The sequence below is a fragment of the Euleptes europaea genome, chromosome 17 (assembly GCF_029931775.1).
Source record: "Euleptes europaea isolate rEulEur1 chromosome 17, rEulEur1.hap1, whole genome shotgun sequence".
In the NCBI taxonomy this organism is placed as follows: Eukaryota; Metazoa; Chordata; class Lepidosauria; order Squamata; family Sphaerodactylidae; genus Euleptes; species Euleptes europaea.
This window is the reverse complement of record NC_079328.1, coordinates 49,815,495-49,839,044: the sequence shown is the minus strand read 5'-3', so window position 1 is coordinate 49,839,044 and position 23,550 is coordinate 49,815,495. Positions and strand designations below refer to the sequence as shown.

Genomic DNA, 23,550 nt, shown 5'->3' with positions numbered 1-23,550 from the left:
AACAGGATGGAAATGAGCTCGGGGGGCATGGCTCAGTGGCACAGTATCTGCTTGGCATGCAGAAGGTCCCAGGTTCAATCCCTGGCATCTCCAGTTCATAGAATCTTAGAACCATAGAGTTGGAAGGGGCCATGCAGGCCATCTAGTCCAACCCCTTGCTTGATGCAGGATCAGCCCAGAGCATCTCTGACAAGTGCTGGTCCATCCTCTCCTTAAAGACTGCCAGTGAGGGGGATCTCACCACCTCCCTAGGTAGTCGATTCCACTGTCAAACAACTCCTACTGTAAAACACTTTTTCCTGATATCCAGCCAGTACCTCTCCACCTGCAATTTGAACCCATTGTTGCAAGTCCTGTCCTCTTCTGCCAACAAGAACAGCTCCCTTCCCTCCTCTAAGTGACAGCCCTTCAAATACTTCAAGAGAGCAATCCTGTCCCCCCTCAACCTCCTCTTCTCCAGACTAAACATTCCCAAGTCCCTCAGCCTTTCCTTGTAGGGCATGGTCTCCAGGCCCCTGATTGTCTTCGAAAGGACCAAATAGGTGATGTGAAAGACCCTTTTCTGTCTGAGCCCCTGGAGAGCTGCTGCCAGTCTGAGTAGACAATACTGACCTTGATGGACCGAAGGTCTGGTTCAGTAAACAGCAGCAGCTTCATGCATTCAGCTTGTCTTAGCATCTCTGCCTCTGGCTTCCTCAAAAGGCTTGGCTTGGCCCTTCCTCTTGAAGGGAACTGCAACGTGTGGCGGGCCCAGCTCTGTCAGAGCAGAATTTTTAACACTGGGGGAGGAGTTCCTTGAGAAATGGAAATCACGCATACCTCTGTGCATGTGCAAAGTGCCTTCACACCTAACCCCGATGTGGAGTTGAGCAGGGCTCTTCTGCGTAGGGACTGCTGCTTTCTAAAATCCCTGAGCCCCCACCCCTTTTTAAAAAGGGGCCAATATGTGCAGGGGCTTCCATGCACTTGTTCAGCACTCCTTCAGCAAAGTTCTGGGTGTTGTCGGTGATTCCTGGTTGGGCGGGAAGGCGGGATTCTGCCTGGGTGCTGCGTGCTCTCCCCTCCTTATTCTCAACCATGCAGATGTTCTGCAGCTGGAGAGGTTTGTTTGTTTTATCTTATTTCCTCCCTTTTTACCCCGCCTTTCTCCCCAAAGCAGCTTACATCCTCCTCCTTTTTATCCTCACAACAACCCTGTGTGGTTGATTCGGCCGAGAGTCTGCAACTGGCCCAAGTGAGCTTCCATAGCAGAGCAGGGATTGGAAAGTGGGTCTCTCTGATCCTGGTCCCGGGCTCTCAACCACTACACTGGTTGGGGGGCACGATTCCCTTTGGGACCCTCATCACCTGGCCCCTTTGCTGCCCCCTCCTCCCACCCCAGGCAGGAAGGGAGAGTCTGGGATGGGATGGGAGACCCCTCCCTCGTCCCATTTCCTTTCTCTCTCCAAACCCTTTGAAACTTGAGAAGTCTGTGAAAGGGAAGGTGGGGGAGTCTGGGAGGGACCTCTTTATCATCTGAGCTTTGTGGCAATCGGGTTTCCCCTCCCAGGCTCAATTTCTTCCCACTGCAGGAGTTTGCTTTGCTCCAGATTGACTTGGCAGATCCCCCACAGATGGGATGCCTCTCTAAGCTCCCTCTCTGCAAACGGAGGAAAGGATTTCGGTCTCTCTGTCTGTCTTTGAAAGCCCGCTTGGGATCAAAGCAGAGACCTCTGCTTTTGTGCCTCTGGAAGAAGAATGGCAGGTGTTGCTGTCCTTTCTGTTCCTCGGGTGTTTTCCCGTGAGAAAGTCCGCCCTTTGCTGGCCAGAGAGAGGGAGACGGCTTCCTACTCCTTCTCTTGCAACCTGATCTGAGCTTCTTTGCAAACGAGACATTTAGCTTCCAAGGAGGTTTTTCCTGTGCACAAACATGGAGGGCAGGAGCACGCAGCTCCTTGCCGTTCACAGTGTATAAACTTTGCAGTTCTTGTGCTCCAGAATTGGACTCGAGGAACCTGAAATATACCCCTGGCCAGGGCTAGTTTCTCAATGAAGGCTCAGTGTGTCTGAGAAGCCCCAGAGAGGGAGTCTCACGATCCTTCCCTGTCAGGATCACTCTGCGGTGGCTGCTTTTTCCATCTGCAACTAGTTCAGATGTCATGGGTCCCAACTAGAGTTGCCAACTCTGGTTTGAGAAGTTTCTGAAGATTTGGAGGTAGAGCCTGGAACATGTGGGGTTTGAGGAGGAGAGCAACCTCAGTGGGGTATAATGCCCTTGAGTCCCCTCCAAAGCAGCCATTTTCTCCAATAGAACGAGGGATGCCAGCAGCCTCCAGGTGAGACCTGGGAATCCCCTGGAATTACAGCCTACTGAAATCCAGACTACAGAAATCAGTTCCCTTGGAGAAAATGGGTGCTTTGGCGGGTGGAGTCTGTGGCATTGTATCCCACTGAGATCCCTGCCCTTCCCAGGCACCATCCCCAAATCTCCAGCAGTTTCTCAACCTGGATCTGAAAACATTAGCCCCCCGCATCCCCCACCAGCAGAGAGAGATGACCTGGTAACCCTAAGGGGAACTGATCTCTATCATCTGGAGTTCTGTTATAATTCTGGGGGATCTCTAGGCCCCACCTGGAGATTGGCAACCCTAGTCCCACCCAAGGAATTTTGGGAATTGTAGTCTAGTGAACAGGGCTGGACTTCCCTACCAGAGAATCACATGAACACATGAAGCTGCCTGATCCTGAATCAGACCCTAGGTCCATCAAAGTCAGTACTGCCTACTCAGACCAGCAGAGGCTCTCCAATGTCTCAGGCAGAGGTCTTTCACATCCCCTACCTGCCTAGTCCCTTTAACTGGAGATGCCGGGGATTGAACCTGGGACCTTCTGCATGCCAAGCTCTACCACTGAGTCATGCCCCCTCCTCGGCTGCTTATGAGCTGCAGCAGATACTCTCAGGCAGAGGTCTTTCACATCGCCTACCTGCCTAGTCCCTTTAACTGGAGATGCCGGGGATTGAACCTGGGACCTTCTGCATGCCAAGCTCTACCACTGAGTCATGCCCCCTCCTCGGCTGCTTATGAGCTGCAGCAGATACTCTCAGGCAGAGGTCTTTCACATCGCCTACCTGCCTAGTCCCTTTAACTGGAGATGCCGGGGATTGAACCTGGGACCTTCTGCATGCCAAGCTCTATCACTGAGTCATGCCCCCTCCTCGGCTGCTTATGAGCTGCAGCAGATACTCTGGGAAGAGCCCTGCCAGCTTCATGCTCCATTGGGTCTGTGTGGGGTTACTGGAGATACTTGGCCATGCAAAGAGGGGAGCTGACGCAGGGAGACCTGCAGTCTGGCACGTTGTTACCAAAGCGCCCCCTGTGCCATTTGGCCAGGGTGCTCCAGAGTAATGTCTGAAGCTGCTGTGGGAAGGCGGCCGCTTGCTGTGCTCCTTGGAAGGAGCGTCACGGTTTTAGCTCTGCAGCTCCACCATCCTCTAATGTGGCTTTCTTAAATCTTCCCTGAAGGTTGTTTGGCTTGAAGGATATCATCCAGCACGAGGCCTGCAGCAAGCCCAACGCCCTGCTCCTCAACGTTGACCTCCCGTGGCCTGTGTACGCCAACCCGGGGATTTTGCTGGTGCTCTATTACGTCTTGGCCACCCTGGTGAAGCTCAGCAGGTCCCATGCCTATGACCAGGTGAGGAGGCAGGCCGCATTGCTCCGTTACTCAGCCTGAGCCCCTTTTCTAGGCATTGCTACTTGTGGATTAAAAAATGCCCACTCTGGACCATGATCTGGGAAGGGGCAACCTTGGATAGGAATCGTCCCAGAGCAGAGCTGTTACGGGGCTTTATTAACAAGCAAGCAAAAAAAAAGGAAAATGGAGCGGGGGGGGGGGTTGCACACAAGCAGTATCCCATAGAATCATAGAGTTGGAAGGGATCACCAGGGTCATCTAGTCCAACCCCTACACAATGCAGGAAATTCACAACTACCTCCCCCACCACACCCCCAGTGACCCCCTTCTCCTTGCCCAGAAGATGGCCAAGGTGCCCTCCCTCTCATGATCTGCCTAAGGTCATAGAATCAGCATTGCTGACAAATGGCCATTAGCCTCTTAAAAACCTCCAGGGAAGGAACCGCTCTCACTGTTAGAAAATTCTTCCTAATGTCTTGACGGTCTGTTGGTCAGGGGTTTGGCATCCCAGGGTCAGATCTCTCAGTGTCACCATGAATGGCCAGTGAGACTTTAGGCCAGCTGTTCTCTCTAAGCCCCGGCTCTCAGCCTCTGCATTGTGGGGATAATAATTAAAAGCCTACCCTGCAGGGCCATTGTAACAATTGCAGAGGTCAATGTGAAATGCCCAAAAAAAGCTTTATGTTCCTGTTCAGAAATTCAAGTGCCTACGTGCCAAAGTACATGGGTGAATAAAAAAACAGGTCCCAAATTATTAAATATTGAAAGAAAAACTTCAATCCCAGGGTTTAGATGATGCATACAAACTCCTAATTTTAAGAGCAGAAAGAAGAAATTTAACTATGTGTACGTATATTTGTGATAATAGTGATTTAAAATGGTAAGTTAAAGTGGGGAGGGGGGGTTCCACCGCAATCCACCCATCCACACATATTTATTCATTTTATTAAATGTATACCGTGCCCTTTCCTGGTCAAGCCGGGCTCAGGGCAACTAACAACAGATAAACGTATTTAAATATTTGTTGATTTAAATGTTTATAGCCTTTTTTTCTCCCTACTGAAGACTCGAAGTGGCCAACAAAACAAACAAAACACATGAGTAGAGTTAGAGAAAGAGACAAAAAGGGCATTCAGTGGAATTCCCCGTGGCAGGCCGGGGAGACAATGGGAGTAGCCCACAGACTGTGAACCGTGGATCGACATTCCTTTGGCTCAACCCTTTGACCACACCCAGGCTTCAGTACCCAAACCAGGAAAGGGAACAGAAGCTCAGCTTTGATCTTCTGCCCAGCAAAGGAACCTGTCTAATCTCTGCCTGGGGGGAGGGAGGGGGGAGAAGCCCAGCAAAGTGTCCAGAATCCTTCCCACCGCACTCCAAAGTTCTGATAGCGTCTTTCTTTCTCATCTCCAATTTCCAAAACACAAGAGGAGGGATGTTCCGGATTCAGCGTCAGACTTGCTGGAGCTGGAGAATTGGCCCAGGGACCAAGATGGCCTGGCTGAAGACGCCAAGGTGAGGTGCCCTGGAACGTGTCCGGGTCAGCCCAGGGAGGGAAATGTCACCATGTCTGCTTGCGGTGCCCTGGTGTCTCTGTGGTGGAAGTGGGAAGTCTGAACTGCTGGCTGAGTGGTCTAGGTTTTGGCTCACATTGGATGTCTCTGTGTTCTTCTCTCCCTCCCCCTTCCCCATCCACCCTTTGCAGCCAATGCTGGCTTCTGCGGCTGACCCTGAGAACTGCACGGTGCACGTGATTGGAGAAGCCGACCCACCAGGTGAGGATCTTGATGCTCCGGTGCCGCAAGGAGAGCAGCATGGTGTAGTGGTTAAGAGTTGTGGTTTGGAACAGTGGACTCGGATCTGGAGTACTGGGTTTACTTCCCCACTCCTCCACATGAGCGGCAGACTCTAATCTGGAGATCTGGGTTGGTTTCCCACACCTCCATGTGAAGCCAGCTGGGTGACCTTGGGCTAGTCACAGTTCTCTCTGAACTCTTTCAGCAGCACCTACCTCACAGGATGTCTGTTGTGGGGAGGGGAAGGGAAAGTGATTGTAAGCCAGTGTGATTCTTCCTTAAGTGGTAGAGAAAATCAGCATATAAAAACCAACTCTTCTTCTTCTACATCACCCTCCCCTTTTTCCCTTGCCTGAATTAAAGCCAGCTAGCAAAGGGCTTCAGCTCTGCCCCCTCTGTAGCACCGGGCTGTCCCAGTATAGTCACCTCTCTGTAGGATCGGAAAATTGGGGGGGGGGATTCAGTCCAACTAGGGCCCCGGAAAGCCTGCAGATCCCCCTAAATGGAGATTATACTCTACTGGGGTCCCTCTTCTCTCTAAAAACCACACTCCCTAAGGTCCACGTCCAAATCCCCAGGAATTTCTCAGCCCAGAGTTGGCAACCCTCGGCAGTCCAACACTATGTGATACTTCAGTGTAGAACTGAAGCTCATAGACAGCAAGCACGCCTCTCTCAGCTCCTGAGAGTAAATGTACTCAAGACCTAACAAAAAAAGACCATCAGTCATGTCCAGCATGAAACCAAGTTCAGTGGCCAGGTCTTTGGCGGGGAGGGTATTTTACTCTGCCCAGCACCAAATGAAAGCAGGACGGAAGGCAGAGACCTTCCTGAAACTTATCCTGCAACCTCCTTTTAACGCAGATCATGGGCAGGGGATATTGCTGGGTATAAAACCTACCTGGCATTCTGCTGCCTTGGCATTGGATCTGGCTTGGCATGAGGTAATGCCGCCTCCTCGTGGTTAAATGGCAGCATTGCATGGGCACTGGGTACCTTTGTTGACCAATTCTTGGGCACAGAGTTCATTTTGTTGCAAATTCGCAGCCTGAGTACACTTTTGGGTATACACTTTTGTGTATCAAGCCCAGCAGAACAAGGCTAGCTGTGAGAAGTCTAGTTCTGAAAGCAGAGGATGCTCGGATGGGAGGCTGGAGCCCCCTTGCCAGGCATCGCACATTGCCTTGCCCACACCAAGGGTGAAAGCGCTTGGCTGTAGACCCCAGTCAGAATCCATGCTATGAATTATTAACAAGTGAAATCCACTGACTCGGAACAGGGTGCGAATCGCTAGTTTAGTTAGTTCTTTAAAAGGATTAGACAAATTTGTGGCGTCTCGGTCAGTGAAGGATTGTTAGTCGTAATATCCCTATAGAACTTCCATATTCAGAAGCAGTGTACCTCCTGGGAATCCAGATGCTGGCAGCGGCCATAGGTGGGAAGAGGCCCACCCATCAAACCTGACTCATAAGCTTTCCAAGGCCTCTGGCCTGGAACCAGACTGCTGGGGCAGGTGGATCATTTGATCTCATGGCCTTCCCGGGAAGCTGGAGAAAAGGCCCTTTTAAACCAGATGAACATAAGAAAGGCCCTGCTGGATCAGACCCAGGCCCATCAAGTCCAGCAGTCTGTTCCCACAGTGGCCAACCAGGTGCCTCTAGGAAGCCCACAAACAAGACAAGAAGAGTCTGTTTTTCCTGCTCCTGGTCTAGCCAGGCATTCTCCCTGAGAAGAGAATTCTGGACGATTGCCCTGCACTCCCCATTGTAAAGGACAGTGTGTGTTTGGGGGAGCAGATAAAAGGAATTTGCCTGTTCGGGGGTGGGGAGTTTGACCCAGGTGTGAGCAAACGCTCCTCCCTCAGCCATTTTTCCTTAGAGAGATGGGAAATGCTCTACATATCTCCTTTGCAGCCGGCAGAAAACGAGAACGGCGGAAGGAGAAGCAGCTGCTGCAGTCGCTGGGCCACGTGGTCATGAACCAAAGCTATGTCTGCGCCCTCATTGCCATGATGGTAAGAGGCAGGAGCTCCCTGGATGGGTACAGGGAGGACTCGTCTGTCTGGGCCCCACGGAGCCAGGGGGCCAGGGTTTAAAAGCAGGGTTCCCCGAGGGTTACCATCCCTTCCTGCCCGGTCTAGGGATTCCGGGCTTCTGCAGCAGGCCGAGTCCAGTCACCGCCTGCCTCTGCTCTCTTTTCCAGGTCTGGAGCATCACCTACCACAGCTGGCTGACCTTTGTGCTGCTGCTCTGGGCGTGCCTCATCTGGATTGTGCGGAACAGGCACCACTTTGCCATGCTCTGCTCCCCCTTCATCCTCCTCTATGGGATTGCCCTCTGCAGCCTGCAGTACGTCTGGGGCATGGACTTGGAGAAGGAGCTGCCTACCAAGGTTGGCTTCATGAGGCTGGAGCAGCTGGGCCTGGCACACCCCAAATACCCCTGCTTATCCCTCGGAGCCAAGGTAAGGGCTGTACGTTTGTGTTTGCCTGGCCTCCCTGGCTCGCCTTTCTGGATGCATTCAGATGTCGCAGTAAGCCAGGGTTGGTTCTAACCCTGGTCAGTTGTGATGTCTGTTCAGTAAACTGGGGTTTGTTGGCCAGCATCAGAGCAGGATTTCAAACGAGGGTTTGTAGCTGCTTGGTGCAACACTGTTAGGACTAATTGTGGTCTGTTGCGGTGTCTGCAATCCCAAACTGCAGTTTAACACCATGCCTACAGAGACAGCTGTACCGGGAAGGAATCCTTCCTCCTGGAAAACAGAACCAAGCCAAAAAGCAGTCAAACCTAGGTTTACACACAAACCAGGATTTGCCATGTAGGACTGGTAGATTAACCAGAGTTTGTTACACACACCACAGTTTGAGCAAGCCATAGTTTCGTTGGGTCTGCCTGCATATATTTTCTTAAGGGAGAGGGATAATTTTCTCCCTGGACTTCTGCTGTCTTCACGTTTACCTAGATGTTCTAGAAATGCAGATCCATGTAACGTGACATCTGGCAGAAGAGGGGGGTTTCCTTTGGGCAGGATGTTTTCCTGCATTGGCGGATTTCTGGGTTTTCACGCGAGTGATGCTTGTGTACTTCCTGCACTGCCTTTTGGGGTAGAAGCGTGGTTGCATGGCACAGCATCTCTGACTCCCCCCCCCACCCCTTTTTGTCCGCAGCTCCTATACACCCTGACCTTCTGGCTCCTGCTGCGGCAGTTTGTGAAGGAAAAGCTGCTCAAGAAGAAGCCCCCGCTGGCCCCCTTGGTGGAAGTGACTGTGGCAAACTCTGGTGAGCTGGAATCGGGAGGGTCACAGGCCCGGGCTTCCAGGGTTGTTTCCCACTGCTCGTGTCACATCTGCCTGTCCGACTTGCACCTGGCTCTTGGGGGGGGGAGTGTCTCCCATCCAGATTAGCGCTCAGCAATGCATCTGCTTAGATTCGGCAATGCTGTAACACTACTGATGTTCCCAGATAATTTGCTGGGTCCTGAGGTGAGCTGGCATTTTGCAGGTACTTCTGAGCATGTTCAGGATGCCTTTCCCTGATGGGCTAGTAATCACCGCTGGACCTCAGCCCCTGCAGCTGTGTGCTAGAATTTCCAGTCTGGAAGGAATGGTGGGGAGGGGCAGTGGCTCAGTGGTAGAGCATCTGCTTGGCATGCAGAAGGTCCCAGGTTCAATCCCTGGCATCTCCAGTTAAAGGGACTATGCAAGTAGGTGATGTGAAAGACCAATGCCCAAGACCCTGGAGAGCCGCTGCCGGTCTGAGTAGACAATACTGACTTTGATAGACCAAGGGTCTGATTCAGTAGAAGGCAGCTTCATGTGTTCATGGGCAGCTCGAGACCCAGAAAACACTGGGGGAGGTTCTCCAGATGTGTCCCAGCTGGGGCGAAGTCAGAAAAGGGCAAATTTTCCTTTGTCCGTTCCTTGAACTGCTGGGGACAGGCCCTGAGTTTCAACGCTGGTTATCCTCAGAGGTGGAGGGATCCAGAGCAGGAGAAGAGCTGTAGGGAGACTGTTTTCTGTCCCGTCCCCCCCGCAGGCTCAAGGGGGTTTGCTTGAGGAAGTTCCATATTCTCGATCCTCGTGGGTTCCTGGGTGCTCAGTGAGGATCATGCCGGGCCGGTCCTTCGGGTGTTCAGGATGCTGAACCAGTCTTTCTCCCCCTGGCAGGGCCGGGCCGCAAGCGGGATGTGCTGAAGACCCTGGGGGCTTACGTGACGGGCTTCTACGCCAAGTTCTGGATCTTGGTTTGTGCCGGCATGTTCATCGTGGTCAGCTTTGCGGGCCGCCTGGTGGTCTACAAGATCGTCTACATGCTGCTCTTCCTCCTCTGCCTCACTGTCTTCCAGGTTGGGGTACAAGCTGGCCGGGGAAGGGGAGGGCATGTCAGGGCGTGCCCAGACTCAAATGTGGGCACCCCTACCAGTCTAGGCTGAACCTTTAACAGATGCCCACAGTCTTTATTTTTTAACTGATTTCTATTTCCAGAGTAGTCATGTTGGACTGCAGTAGAACAACTAAACTGGAGTCCACTCACACCTTAAAGACCAACAAGATTTTCAGGTGGTAATCTTTCGAGAGTCTGAGGAAGTGAGCTTTGATTCTCAGATGCAAATATCCCAAAAATTTTGTTGGTCTCTAAGTCTAGTTGCCGTATTTCCAGGGCTTCCTATTCATCCCTAGGCAGCCAATGGGCTATTTTTGGTTGTCATACAGAGAGCCAGTGTGGTGGAGCCGTTTGTATGCCTGATTAGGATCAGGAATACCTGGTTCAAACCTCCCCATCTGCCGTAAAGCTTGCTGGTTGACTTTTGGCCAGGGACTCTCTCAGCCTAACCTACCTCACAGGGTTATTGTGAGGATAAAATAGGGAACGGCAAACCACACATGCTGCCACGTGAGCCCTCAAAGGCGCTCGTTGGCTGTTTTGGTGTCCTGCCTAGAAGCAAGTCCAGAGATGCAGCTTCTGCTCAGTAGGAGTGATCCAGACTCTTAGGAAGGGGCCGTGGCTCTGTGGTAGAACATCTGCTTGGCATGCAGAAGGTCCCAGGTTCAATCCCCAGCATCTGCAGTTAAAGGGACTAGGCAAGGAGGTAATGTGAAAGACCTGTGCCTGAGAGCCGCTGCTAGTCTGAGTAGAAAAGACTGACTGTCTGAGTCCTTGGAGAACTGCTGCCAGTCTGAGTGGACTGATAGGCCAAGGATCTGTTTGCGGAGGGGCCATCGCTCAGTGGGAGAGCCTCTGTTTGGCATGTAGAAGGTTACAGGTTCAATCCCCAACATCTCCAGTTAAAAGGATCAGGAAGGAAGTGATGTGGAAGTCCTTTGCCTGAGACCCTGGAGAGCCGCTGCCAGTCTGAGTAGACAGTACTGACTTTGATGGACAGAGGGTCTGGTTCAGTGTAAGGCAGCTCCGTGTGTGTGTCCTAAGCCATCTCTCCTGCAGGTATACTACAGCCTCTGGCGAAAGCTCCTCAAGGCCTTCTGGTGGTTCGTGGTGGCTTACACCATGTTGGTGCTCATTGCTGTCTACACCTTCCAGTTTGAGGATTTCCCCATGTACTGGCGCAACCTCACGGGCTTCACCGACGAGCAGTGAGTAGAGGTCGCGCCCTCAGGGCCGCTTGCCCCACAGAGGCGAGGGGGAGAGGCTCCCCACTTCGGAGGGGCTCGGCATTTGGGGATCTCTCTGGGTCTTCTCCAGCAGCCGTCTCTCCCTCTGCTTCCGCCTCGCAGGCTAGGAGACCTGGGCCTGGAACAGTTCACCGTGACGGAGCTCTTCTCCAGCATCTTCATCCCTGGCTTCTTCCTGCTGGCTTGTATCCTGCAGTTGCACTATTTCCACCGCCCTTTCATGCGCATCACCGATCTGGAGCGCGCGACTGCGCCAGAGCTGCGTGACTCACAGGCCCTGGGGTACGTGATGTGGGCCCCGTGGCAGAAATGTGGTGCAGGGTCTGGTTAGCATGGAACGGTGGCATTAGCAAGCCCCTTGCTTCATGTATTACATGCATCGCAGTGGGCCAGTCAAGAAGCCACGGGCGGCGTGACTGACGGAAGCAGAGTCCTTTTGTTTCAAGAGTGGGTGAAACTGGCAGATCAGCCTATGCTGGGAAAGGGCCCCTCTAGCCGCAGTGCCGATCTGAGATTCCACAAGCGAGGCTGGATCCCAGCTTTTCTCCCTCTCTCGTAATACCAGAAGGCAAGGTCATCTGCTGAAGCTGGAGGGCGAGAGATTCAAAACAGATAAAAGGAAGTATTTCTTCACACAACGCATAGTTAAATCGTGGAACTCCCTGCCCCAGGATGTGGTGATGGCTGCCAACTTGGAAGGCTTGAAGAGGGGAGTGGACATGTTCATGGTGGAGAGGGCTATCCATGGCTACTAGTCATGATGCAGATCTATTCTCTCCGATATCAGAGGAGTATGCCTATTGTATTAGGCGCTGTGGAACACAGGCAGGATAATGCTGCTGCAGTTGTCTTGCTTTTGGGATTCCTAGAGGCACCTGGTTGGCCACTGTCTGAACAGACTGCTGGACTTGATGGGCCATGGTCTGATTCAGAAGGGCTTTTCTTATGTTCTTATGGAGGACGGGGCTATCCATGGCTGCTAGTAAAAATGGCTACTAGTCATGATGCACACCTATTCTCTCCAGTATCAGAGGAGCATGCCTATTATATTAGGTGCTGTGGAACACAGGCAGGACAATGCTGCCACAGTCGTCTTGTTTGTGGGCTTCCTTGAGGCACCTGGTTGGCCACTGAGTGAACAGACTGCTGGACTTGATGGGCCTTGGTCTGATTCAGAAGGGTTTTTCTTATGTTCTTATGACTGTGTGCCTGATTTTTCAGGGAGACTAGAACCCCATCTGGGGAATTTCCCCAGCCAACCAGTTCTTCATGTTTCCTCATCTCTGTCTTGCCTTTATCCATCTCCAGATACCAGGGGGATCTTGCAGCTGGTTCTAATGCCATTTGCCATTCCACTTGTTTTCAGAAATGAAGATGTTAGTGGGAGTTGTGCTCTGCTCCCGCCCGAGGACGGAGAGGCCGAAGGCCACGAAGCCAAAGATACTGCCGATGCTGCGTCTCAAGGTAAACCAGCTTCTCCCATTGAGTCAGAAGAGAACAGAAGGACCGGGCTGAACAAAGAGCTGCCTGCCCAGATTTTCCAGCATCCAGGGAGAAAACTCCACACACATTTTTCTTCCTGCTGTGTGGCTCAGATAGGCTCTTTTTTTTACAGCCTGCGCTCCTCAGGGACCTTTTAGTTTTTTCCTCTCAAGATGGAAAGAGGGGCTGGGTTCTGAGCCAGGCTGTGCAGGCTGGACTCTGGGGCCAACCTGTTGCCTTTTGAATGCAGCATGCTCGAGTCACAGCCCACTGAAGTGCCAATGTGCGCACCCCATTAGGATTGCAGAAAACAGGTGGGGAAGTACTTAGAATCATAGAGTTGGAAGAGACCACCAGTTTCATCTAGTCCAACCCCCTGCACAATGCAGGAAATTCACAACTACCTCCCCTCCACACCCTCAGTGACCCCTTCTCCATGCCCAGAAGATGGCCAAGATGCCCTCCCTCTCATGATCCACCTAAAGTCATAGAATCAGCCATCTAGCCTCTGCTTAAAAACCTCCGGGGAAGGAGAGCTCACCACCTCTCGAGGAAGCCTGTCCTACTGAGGAACCGCTCTGACTGTTAGAAAATTCTTCCATATGTCTAGATGGAAACTCTTCTGATTTAATTTCAACCCGTTGGTTCTGGTCTGACCTTCTGGGGCAACAGAAAACAACTTGTGTCAGAGGTGCACCAGCGGGACCTTAGGTGGCCCCCTGCTTTGTAACCACTGAGACCCGAGCGGATTTCTTCTTAGCAACCCCTACCTCCCCAATATAAAAGGAAACGTTGCTGATGGTTTGTGAGTGGGTCCCCCTTGTTCTCCTGCCGCAGGGGGGGTGCCCAGCAAGTGGGGCCTGGTGCTGAAGCGCTTGACGGTGCTGGGAGAGAAGTTCTCCAAGATTGTCGGCCGCATCCAGGTCTTCGTGCTGCGCCTGCTCGAACTGCACATCCTCAAGCTGGTGGCGCTCTACATCGTCTGGGTGGCACTGCAGGAGGTGAGGCTGTGGGGGAGGCAGAAGGCATGGCGGGGGGGGGCTTTCTTGAAGAAGGGCTGGAGGAGTGAAGGAACCCAAGACCAAGCTGGGGCAGTGAGGTTTCCATAGGTTTCTGCGGCTCCTTGCTTGTTATGCATCCAGACTTCTGTCCCTGCTTTTCTGGGCTCCCTTTATTCTCTTACATTGGGGCGGGGGGGCTGTCTGATTCCCCCCTCCTCATGAGGGAGGAAACTGTGCAGATCACAGGAAGGGCGAATGAGCTGGACAGAAGCACCAAAGTCTTGGCTATTCAGAACCTTGCCTTACTGTGACATGAGGGCTAGCATCTTGCCTTTAGACTTAAGCAGAGGGATCTGATGTTTCCTGGATGCTGAGTAACGCCCTGGGGCTTGGGATTCTGTGCATGGTTAGGGGACAGGAGGGGCTACGCAGCCCTGGCCGTCACAGCTCCCCCCACCCTTGTCTAGGTGTCGGTGATGAATTTCCTGCTGGTGGTGTTCTGGGCCTTTGCCATGCCCTACATCCGCTTCCGCCACATGGCTTCCTGCCTCTCCACCATCTGGGTCTGCATCATCATCGTCTGCAAGATGCTCTATCAGCTGAAGATTGTCAATCCGAATGTGTATGCCAGTAACTGCACCGAGGTATGGAGGGGGGACCAGAAGTGTGTGTGCAGCAGAAGGGACCGGTGGGGAGGAAGAGTTGACCCAGGGGAGGGGGAGTCACTGTACTCAAATCCCCCCACTCTGCCAAAGTGTGGGAGTTGTGTGCTCTTAGGCTATCTGACTTTGGAAGAGCTAGACTCGAGTCCAGTAGCACCATTGAGACAAACCAAGAAAAAGAGTTGGTTTTTATATGCCGACTTTCTTTACCACTTAAGGCCAGATCAAACCGGCTTACAATCACCTTCCCTTCCCCTCCCCACCACAGACACCCTGTGAGGTAGGTGGGGCAGAGAGAGCTGTGACTAGCCCCAGGTCACCCAGCTGGCTTCATGTGGAGGAGTGGGGAAACAAATCCAGTTCACCAGATTAGGGTCTGCCGCTCATGTGGAGGAGAGGGGAATCAAAACTGGTATTCCAGATCAGAGTCCACCACTCCAAACCACCGCTCTTAACCACCACACTATGCTGGCTCCCTTTGAAACACTCTAAAGCCCTAAATCGATGCTAGCTAATAATGTCTGACAGAGGAATATGATTTTGCTTCCCTCAAGCCAACCGCCCCCAACGGCACCAACCTCTTGCCAGAAGAGATCAGCAACTCCACACTCTACAGGGACCCCGTCGATCCAGCCAACTGGTTCGGCATCCGCAAGGGCTACCCCAACCTGGGCTACATCCAGGTGAGCTGGGCGGGGCTCCTCCTGGGTGCCTCTTGCTGCTCTCTGCCAAGGAATTCAGGGAGAGTGGCTGCATCTGGAATGGGCACAAGGGAAAGGTGGGTTCAGGGCCCTTGAGCACCAGTTGCCCATGCCAGCCTTGTGTGAAGGGGGAAACGGGGGTGGGCGGCATTCAAAGGAGGGACTGCTGTGGAATCATAACTCGCCTGCTGCTGGGGGGGTCTCACCAGTCGTTTATTCTCCAGAGAGTTTTGGTTTCTCAAAAACAGGTCATGCCGAAGTAATCTCATATCTTTTTTTGAAAGAGTGACAAGTATGGTAGATAAAGGGAATACTGTAGATGTAGTGTACCTTGATTTCAGTAAAGCCTTTGATCTTCTTGAAACAAAGCTAGTAAAATGTAGGCTGGACACTGCTACTGTTGGGTGGATTGGGAATTGGTTGACCAACTGAACCCAAAGGGTGCTCATTGATGGCACAACTTCATCCTGGAGAGGAGTGACCAGTGGAGTGCCACAGGGGTCTGTCCTGGGACCGGTACTATTTAATATTTTTATAAATGACTTGGATGAGGGAATGAAGAGCATGCTAATCAGATTTGCAGGTGACACCAAGTTAGGAGGGGTAGTTAATACCCCGGAGGATAGGGTCAAAGTTCAGAATGACCTCGATAGACTGGAGAGCTGGGCCATAAGTAATAAAATGGATTTCAATAGGGAGAAGTGTAAGGTACTTCACCTAGGCAGACAGAACATAAGGCACAGGTACAGGATGGGAGGTAGTCGGCTTGACAACAGTACATGTGAAAGAGATCTGGGAGTCTTAGTGGACCACAAACTGAACATGAGTCAACAGTGTGATATGGCGACTAAGAAGGCCAATGCAATTCTGGGCTGCATCAATAGGAGTATTGTGTCTAGATCAAGGGAAGTAATACTACCACTGTATTCTGCATTGGTCAGTCCTCACTTGGAATACTGTGTCCAGTTTTGGGCTCCACAATTTAAGAAGATGTTGACAAGTTGGAGCGTGTCCAGAGGAGGGCGACCAGAATGGTCAGAGGTCTGGAATCCATGCCCTGTTAGGAGAGACTTAGGGAGTTGGGTTTGTTTAGTTTGGAGAAGAGAAGGTTGAGAGGAGACATGATAGCCATGTTTAAATATTTGAAGGGATGTCACGTTGATGAGGGAACTAGCTTGCTCTCTGTTGCTACAGAGACTAGGACACGGAGTAATGGATTTAAACTAATAGAAAAGCGATTCCACCTGAACACTAGGAAGAACTTTCTGACGGTGAGGGCTGTTTTACGGTGGAATGTGCTGCCTCGGAGGGTGGTGGAGTCTCCATCTTTGGAGGTCTTTAAGCTGAGGCTGGATGGCCATCTGTCGGGAGTGCTTTGATTGTGGGATCCTGCCTGGTGGGGGGAGGGTTGGGGTCACTGGGGATGTGGGGGGAGGTAGTTGTTAATTTCCTGCATTGTGCCGGGGGTTGGACTAGATGACCCTGGTGGTCCCTTCCAACTCTATGATTCTATGATTCTATTCTATCCTGTGGGGCTCAGTATTTTGCAGCCTCCTTCTCTGCTCCCCCTCCCCACTTCTGCCTGCTTACCCATCTCCGCCACCTCTCCCAGAACCACCTGCAGGTGCTAGTGCTGCTGGTCTTCGAGGCCATCGTGTACCGGCAGCAGGAGTACTTCCGCAGGCGACACCAGCTGCTGCCCCCACCCACCCAGACAGTCTTCGAGGGGACCACGCGGCAGACCCTGGACCGGGACTTGTTGCAGTGCGGCAAATACTTCATCAACTACTTCTTCTACAAGTTCGGCCTGGAGGTGAGAGGAAGGGGCTGGGCCGGATGCCTCCCCAGAGTGCTTAGCTCGCAAGTGCCTACGGCTGGGGTGCCCAGCCTTTTCGAGCCTGCAGAGGCATCTGTGGGATTCTGACGCGGGGTGTTGGGCACAGCCACAAAATGCCCCCCACAGCTCACCTTCATCCACACAGTGAAGGTCCTTGTGCTGTGGCGGCAGCTGCTGCTGAAGCCATTTTTTTTAGAAATCTGCATGGCCAATCAGAAGGGAGGGGCTGTGGCTCAGTTTGTAGAGCACCTGCTTGGCATGCCGAAGGTCCCAAGCTCAATCCCTGGCCTCTGCAGTTAAAGGGACTAGGCAGGTAGGTGGTGTGAAAGACCCTTTTCTGCCTGAGACCCTGGAGAGCCGCTGCCAGTCTGAGTAGACAATACTGACTTGGATGGGCCTTGATGGTCTGATTCAGTATAAGGCAGCTTCATGTGTTCAGAAGCCTTGCTGGGCAAAAGCCCCACCTGGCCCCACCCACTTTCTAGCAACACTTGGCGAATGCTGGGAAAGGTGCCATGGTGACCACATGCACCACGTTGGGGACCCCTGGCCTAAGGGGTCAAGCTCGTGGCCACAGAGGTGTCCCTGGTGGGAGGGAGACCCCCAAGCCCCACCATGGCCCCACACTTCAGTCTTCTCCCATGTCATTCCTGGAGCCTCGGTCTTCCCTTCTGACCTCTCTCCTCCTCCCCAGATATGTTTCCTGATGACGGTGAATGTGATTGGCCAGCGCATGAACTTCATGGTGATCTTTCATGGCTGCTGGCTGGTGGTCATCCTGACGCGCCGGAGGCGGCGTGCCATTGCCCAGCTTTGGCCCAATTACTGCCTCTTCCTGGCCCTCTTCCTGATCTTCCAGTACCTCCTCTGTGTCGGCATTCCTCCAGCACTCTGCAAGGGTAAGTCACCGCCTCTGCCACTGTGGGGATCTGAGGGAGGGCATCTTGGCCATCTTCTGGGCATGGAGTAGGGGGTCACTGAAGGTGTGTGGGGGCGGGGAGGTAGTTGTGAATTTCCTGCATTGTGCAGGGGGTTGGACTAGATGACCCTGGTGGTCCGTTCCAACTCTGTGATTCTGATTCATTGCAATGCACAGCTGAAGATTCTATGACAGCAGCTTCACCTCTGAGGCAGCCTGTTTCTCTTGAGCAGCGGTTCCCAATCTGTGCTCTATGGAACATTTGGTGCTCCGCGAAACATCTCCTAGTGCTCTGTGAAGAGATTGGAAAGAAAAATACTACCATCATTCGGTTTAGTATCTAGGTGCTAGGTGAAAATTAGTGCTCCGTGACGAATTTCTCTCCTGAAAAGTGCTCCATGACTCAAAAAGTTTGGGAACCGCTGCTCTAGAGGCAGCTGACACCCCTTTGTCAGCCACCAAGGGTGTTCTGCTGCCGAGCAAGAAATCCCCAAACTTCCCCACGGATTGTTATTGTCAGGAGAGCAAACCCCCATTTGACGGCAGTTCCTTCTACTGCAAAAGTTAAGGCCCCTGGTGGCACCCAGGTCGGTGTTCCTGGGGCTGCTTGCGGAACCTCTCGTGGCTGAGAATGAGCCGCTGCAGGAAGACGCCAGGGATTCTTCACCACAGCAAAGCTGGGATTTGGAAAACGAGTAGTTTGAAAGGAAGGGGAGAGGGGATCACAGAGGAGAGGTAGGGAGGGGACACCATCAGGACAGGCAGAGAGGATAGGAGGGATTCCAAGTTGTGCTCTGAAAACGGCGTAGCCCTCTGTGCGGCCTCGTAACGCACCTGGCGTGCTGCTTGTTCGGGAGATCTTTCCGTGGCCCTTTGGCTCTTGATGCATGTGACAATTCAGAGCCAACGCTTCGCGGTGCAGCTCTGACCCATGAAACCAACCAGCGGCCGAGCTTTTAGAATCTCAGTTGCATTTGATGTCAGACTCCTTTCTGATGGCTCACGTCACCAAAAATCTTCTTTGGGAGTGCTTTTGCATACACACGTTTGGGGAAAAGTGGTCTTGTAGCTTGTCCAACAGGGCCAAACAGCACCACGTGTGGCACAGCTGCCCAGATAGATGTCTGTGTACAGGGGTTGGCGAGGATGGCGCTGGGCCCAGCCATTCTGCGTGGGCAAAATTTGCAGACAGGCTGTGACCAAGGGCGCTTTTGCACATACTGAATAATCCACTTTCAATTCACTTTAATAATCATTTGCAAGCGGGTTTTGCCATTTCACACAGTAAAATCCAGTTGCAAAGTGGTGCATTATTCAGTGTGTGTGAGAACGAAATGTGAGGAAAGAATGAGAGGCTCTTCCCTCTGTGTTCCCTGTACAGGAAAGAGCTTGTGGCGACGAGGAGGGACACTTAAAGGGCTCCCCCCACTGAAGACAGGTATCCAAATGCCCTTCCTGACCTGCTGGTGTCTTTCCTTGCCCCCTTAGACTACCCATGGAGGTGGAGCCAGGCCATCCCTGTTAACTCCGTTCTCATCAAGTGGATGTACCTTCCAGACTTCTACATGAAGCCCAATTCCATCAATCTCATGAGTGAGTCTTTTTAAAATGGCTGCCTCGGGGCCAGAGAATTTGGGGGCTCCCTCGCCTCTCCTGTGGGGCAGGTTGGAAGCAGACAAATACACTTCAGCAAATTTACTTTTGATCTATACAATCGGCAAAAGGCAGGATTTTCGGAGGGGAGTGCTGTTAGCATGCTGCCCTTCTGAGGAGGGGCTGTGGCTCAGTGGCAGAACCTCTGCTTGGCATGCAGAAGGTCCCAGGTTCAATCCCGGCCTCTCCAGTTAAAGGGATCAGGCAAGTAGGTGATGTGAAAGATCTCTCTGCCTGAGGCCCTGGAGAGCTGCTGCCGGTCTGAGTAGACAATACTGACTTCGATGGACCAAGGGTCTGATTCAGTATGAGGGAGCTTCATGTGTTCTGCCAGCTGAACCCTGACTGAAAGGGGGAGGAGTCATGGTACATGGGCTGTGCCACCCAAAGGGAGGAGCTAGGCCAGGTCCCACCTCTGGGGAAGGGAGACAGCCTCTCCCTGGGCCCTGCCCCCTTTCTGCAAGGGGCAGGGTCTCTGCTGGCCACAGCAGCCGGTTGCATCATCGTTGCGCCTTTTGCTTCCTGCAGGTGATTTTCTGCTCCTCCTCTGCGCCTCACAGCAGTGGAAGGTTTTTGTGGATGAGCAGACCGAGGAGTGGGTGCGCTTAGCCGGTGACAACACAGAGCAACTGGAGCCGCTGGAGGAGAAGCCAAACCCGGTGCCCAACTTCATCAACTGCAGGTGTGTGCCACAAATAGCCAGCTGGCTAGTGGTAAGCTAGTTTGGTTGCCTTTCGATCTAAGGTCAACCGCAGGTGTTCCAGAAGTGCAGAATGGGGAGGAAACCAAGGGCCACAGAGCCGGGGGTTCTCCAAAGCCTGAGCCAGAGCCCTTTCCAGAATTGCTGAACCCCTGGGGTCCTTGACATTCCATTCCAGTGGCTGAGCTCCTTCTCCCCTCGCCCTCTTCAGGTCCTACCTGGACATGCTGAAGGTGTGTGTCTTCCACTACCTCTTTTGGCTGGTGCTGGTGGTCGTCTTCATCGCGGGGGCCACCCGCATCAGTATCTTTGGCCTGGGCTACCTGACGGCCTGCTTCTACCTGCTGCTCTTCGGAACGGCCCTGCTGCGGCGGCCCCTCAAGGCCCGCCTGGTGCTGTGGGACTGCCTCATCCTCTACAACGTCACCGTCATCATAGCCAAGAACCTGCTCTCAGTAAGTTTGAGTGGGTGGGTCAGCCGGGCGGGGGCTTCCATGCCGTTCGTTTCTGGCAAAATTCCGCAAAACGCATGTAGAATTCGTTCACGTTCTCAGCCTTGTTTGTCAAGCTTTTCTGAGCACAGAGACACAAGAGTCCCGGTCACTGCCCTCCTCTTGGGGATCGTTGCCCCGCTGGCAGCTTAAGAGAGGAAATGCCCCAAGCGCTCTCATAGTGCCTCACCAAAGGCTTTGCCATGCCCAGCTACGTTTCTGCCGTAGCTCAGTGGTAGAGCATCTGCTCGGCATGCATAAGGTCCCAGGTGTTTAGTCCCCAGCATCTCCAGTTAAAGGGACCAGGCAACTAGGTGTTGTGAAAGACGCCTGCCTGAGACTCTGGAGAGCCGCTGCCGGTCTGAGTAGACAATACTGACTTTGATGGACCTTGGTGGTCTGATTCAGTATCAGGCAGCTTCATGTGTTCATGTGATTTGAATAGCAGCTCTGTCTCTATCCCTTTCTTCCTCTGCACGGCCTCTTCCCCTTCTCTCCCGGCAGCTCCTGTCCTGCGTCTTCGTCCAGCAAATGCAGAGCAACTTCTGCTGGGTCATTCAGCTCTTCAGCCTCGCCTGCACCGTCAAGGGATACTACGACCGTGAGTAGCTGCAGGTGGAGGCAGGGGGAAAGAGCGGGCGGAGCAGCGAGCAAATGAGACCCTCACTTTGGGGTTCCATCCTGTTACCAGGCTGTGAGTTCCCCGAAGTAGAAAGGTGGCATGAAGCAGAGGGTGTGTTCCCAGCCCTAACTGCAGTACTGGAAAAGTCAGTTGTGGGTAGGTCCTGCAGAACTTGGAGTTTTGCTGTGAGTCTCTGCCGGTCCATGCCTTTGACTTTTCCAGCGTACAAACATAAGAAGTGCCCCGCTGGATCACACCAGTGAGGGTCCATCTAGTGCAGCATCCCGTCTCACACAATGACCAAACAGTTTCTCAGAAGGGCCCACAACAGGACACAGAGGCCGGGGCCTTCCCCAGATATTGTGTCCTGGCACTGCAATTCACAGGTTGACTGCCAATGAACATGGAGGTTCCCTTTAGTCACCATGGCTAGTAGCCACTGCTAGACCTCCATGAATCTGTGTAATCCCATTTTAAAGCCGTCTATGCCTGCGGGAATCACTGCATCCTGTGGCAGTGAATTCCACAGTTTAAGTCTGGCTTCCCTCGGGAGAGACCCCCAGTAGAGCCCGGCTGTCCCTGCTCACCAGAGAGGAGGCGTGTCTGGGTGATCGGAGAGCGGGGGGTTACAAGCCCCTTTTGTCCCCCCCTCGGCAAAAGATCCTGTGTCCTGAGCCCCCCCTTCCCTCTTCTTTGCCAGCCAAGGATGTGGAGAAGAAGGAGGACTGCACGCTGCCCGTGGAAGAAGCAGGCATCATCTGGGACAGCATCTGCTTCTTCTTCCTGCTCCTCCAACGCAGGGTCTTCCTCAGCTTCTACTTCCTGCACGTGGTGGCAGATCTCCAGGCCTCGGCCCTGCAAGCCTCCAGGTAGGGTTGCTAGGTCCCTCTTCACCACCAGTGGGAGGTTTTTGGGGTGGAGCCTGAGGAGGGTGGGGTTTGGGGAGGGGAGGGACTTCAATGCCATACAGTCCAATTGCCAAAGCAGCCATTTTCTCCAGGGAAACTGATCTCTTATCGGCTGGAGATCAGTTGTAATAGCGGGAGATCTCCAGCTACTACCTGGAAGTTGGCAACCCTACCTCCTGGTGGGAGCGGAAGGGATTAAGGGCGGAAGGAGGGAAGCAAGCAGCCGTTGCTTTGGGGAAGGAGCTGTGCCTTGAGGCAGTGGGCACGATCCGACAGCTGTCCCAGGCATCCGCACACAGGCATAAGTGATCAGGGTGGGGGGGTTTTCTATCTTGGCTCGAGCAATCCAGCTGCTTTGGAGTCGGGAAGTGTCTCTGGCCAGTCCTACAGGGCGGGTCACCTGTCGTGGGCTCGGGGGAGGGGAAGGGGAAGGGGGGGTCTTGGCAAGTTCTGGCCTGCAGTCCCTGTGCCGTGGCTGAGATTTCGCTCACTCCGGTCCCTCTCTTTGCAGGGGCTTTGCTCTTTTCAAGGCCAGGATGCTGAAGAGAATGAGCTCCCACCGCCGGGCTGAGATGAAGTCTCTCGTCCAACTCAAGCGCCAGTGAGTTACACAGGCTCCGAGTCCCATAGGCAGGGTAGTGGGGAGAAACTCTGTCTTGCTGTGCTCAGGTACTCCTGCCCCAGGGGTAGCTGCCAGGGGTCTTTCTTGCGCTGAAGGGGCAAAGAAGGCCGGCCATCTTCCTGGAGCTGTCAATCTTTTCCCTGGAGTGCTCCCTCCCAGGAGGGAAGGAACCTCTTTTGCAGGCGTCTCAGAAGCAGGGCTCCTGATAGAGCCCTGGACCACTCTTCTGCCGTCCTGGGGCTTTATGGCCCCTCCGTAGCTCTACCAGCCAATCCAGGCATGCAGCCAGATCTTAATGCACAGGATGGGCATATCCAGGAGGGGGGGTGGGCATTCGTGTGTCACCTGCTTGCCAAGGGGTATCTGCAGCTGGAAAGAGGTGCTGGGCTCCCCAGTCCCACGATGGGGCTCGATGCCCTCATATAAGCCTGGCAGGACAGCTGAAGAGTCTCCCCGAAGCAACTGGAGGTGTTTAAATGCATTTTGGGGAAGGGGCAGAGCAAAATCCAGATGTGCGCATTCTCCTTTTGACCTCTGATCCCCAGGGGAAGAAAATCACGAGGAGGGAGCGGGGGGGGGGTGTGAATCAGGCAGATGGGCGCCAGATGCCACGTCCTCAGTGCTGCTCTGTGCCCACAGGATGGAGCGGATCCGGGCCAAGCAGGAGAAGTACCACCTGGGACAGCGTGCAACAGAGTCTGAAGAGGCCCTGGAGGGAGACCAGCCAGGTGGGAAGGGTCTTGGGGGCGCCCTGGGGAAGGGCGGAGGGTGGAGGGGTTTGTGCTGTGGTGGAGCTGACCTGTGTCCGCGATGGAAGTACCAAGAGAAATGTATGGTTTTGCCTCCTGCCCGC

The 23,550-nt window shown here is 53.3% G+C and overlaps 1 protein-coding gene across 1 annotated transcript in view; it reads left to right on the top strand.

Annotated features, from left to right (window-relative positions):
- Positions 1–23,550, top strand: part of PIEZO1 (piezo type mechanosensitive ion channel component 1) — a 49,279-nt gene that overhangs the window by 2,345 nt on the left and 23,384 nt on the right. The window contains exons 3-24 of the mRNA XM_056862395.1: positions 3,504–3,675; positions 5,104–5,190; positions 5,381–5,450; positions 7,384–7,484; positions 7,673–7,933; positions 8,637–8,748; positions 9,636–9,814; positions 10,912–11,060; positions 11,202–11,381; positions 12,466–12,563; positions 13,419–13,582; positions 14,050–14,226; positions 14,799–14,927; positions 16,558–16,758; positions 17,477–17,681; positions 19,190–19,294; positions 19,883–20,036; positions 20,266–20,509; positions 21,050–21,146; positions 21,868–22,036; positions 22,587–22,676; positions 23,337–23,425. Of these exons, the coding sequence (XP_056718373.1) occupies positions 3,504–3,675; positions 5,104–5,190; positions 5,381–5,450; positions 7,384–7,484; positions 7,673–7,933; positions 8,637–8,748; positions 9,636–9,814; positions 10,912–11,060; positions 11,202–11,381; positions 12,466–12,563; positions 13,419–13,582; positions 14,050–14,226; positions 14,799–14,927; positions 16,558–16,758; positions 17,477–17,681; positions 19,190–19,294; positions 19,883–20,036; positions 20,266–20,509; positions 21,050–21,146; positions 21,868–22,036; positions 22,587–22,676; positions 23,337–23,425 (3,233 nt within the window). The remainder of the gene's footprint in view (positions 1–3,503; positions 3,676–5,103; positions 5,191–5,380; positions 5,451–7,383; positions 7,485–7,672; positions 7,934–8,636; positions 8,749–9,635; positions 9,815–10,911; positions 11,061–11,201; positions 11,382–12,465; positions 12,564–13,418; positions 13,583–14,049; positions 14,227–14,798; positions 14,928–16,557; positions 16,759–17,476; positions 17,682–19,189; positions 19,295–19,882; positions 20,037–20,265; positions 20,510–21,049; positions 21,147–21,867; positions 22,037–22,586; positions 22,677–23,336; positions 23,426–23,550) is intronic.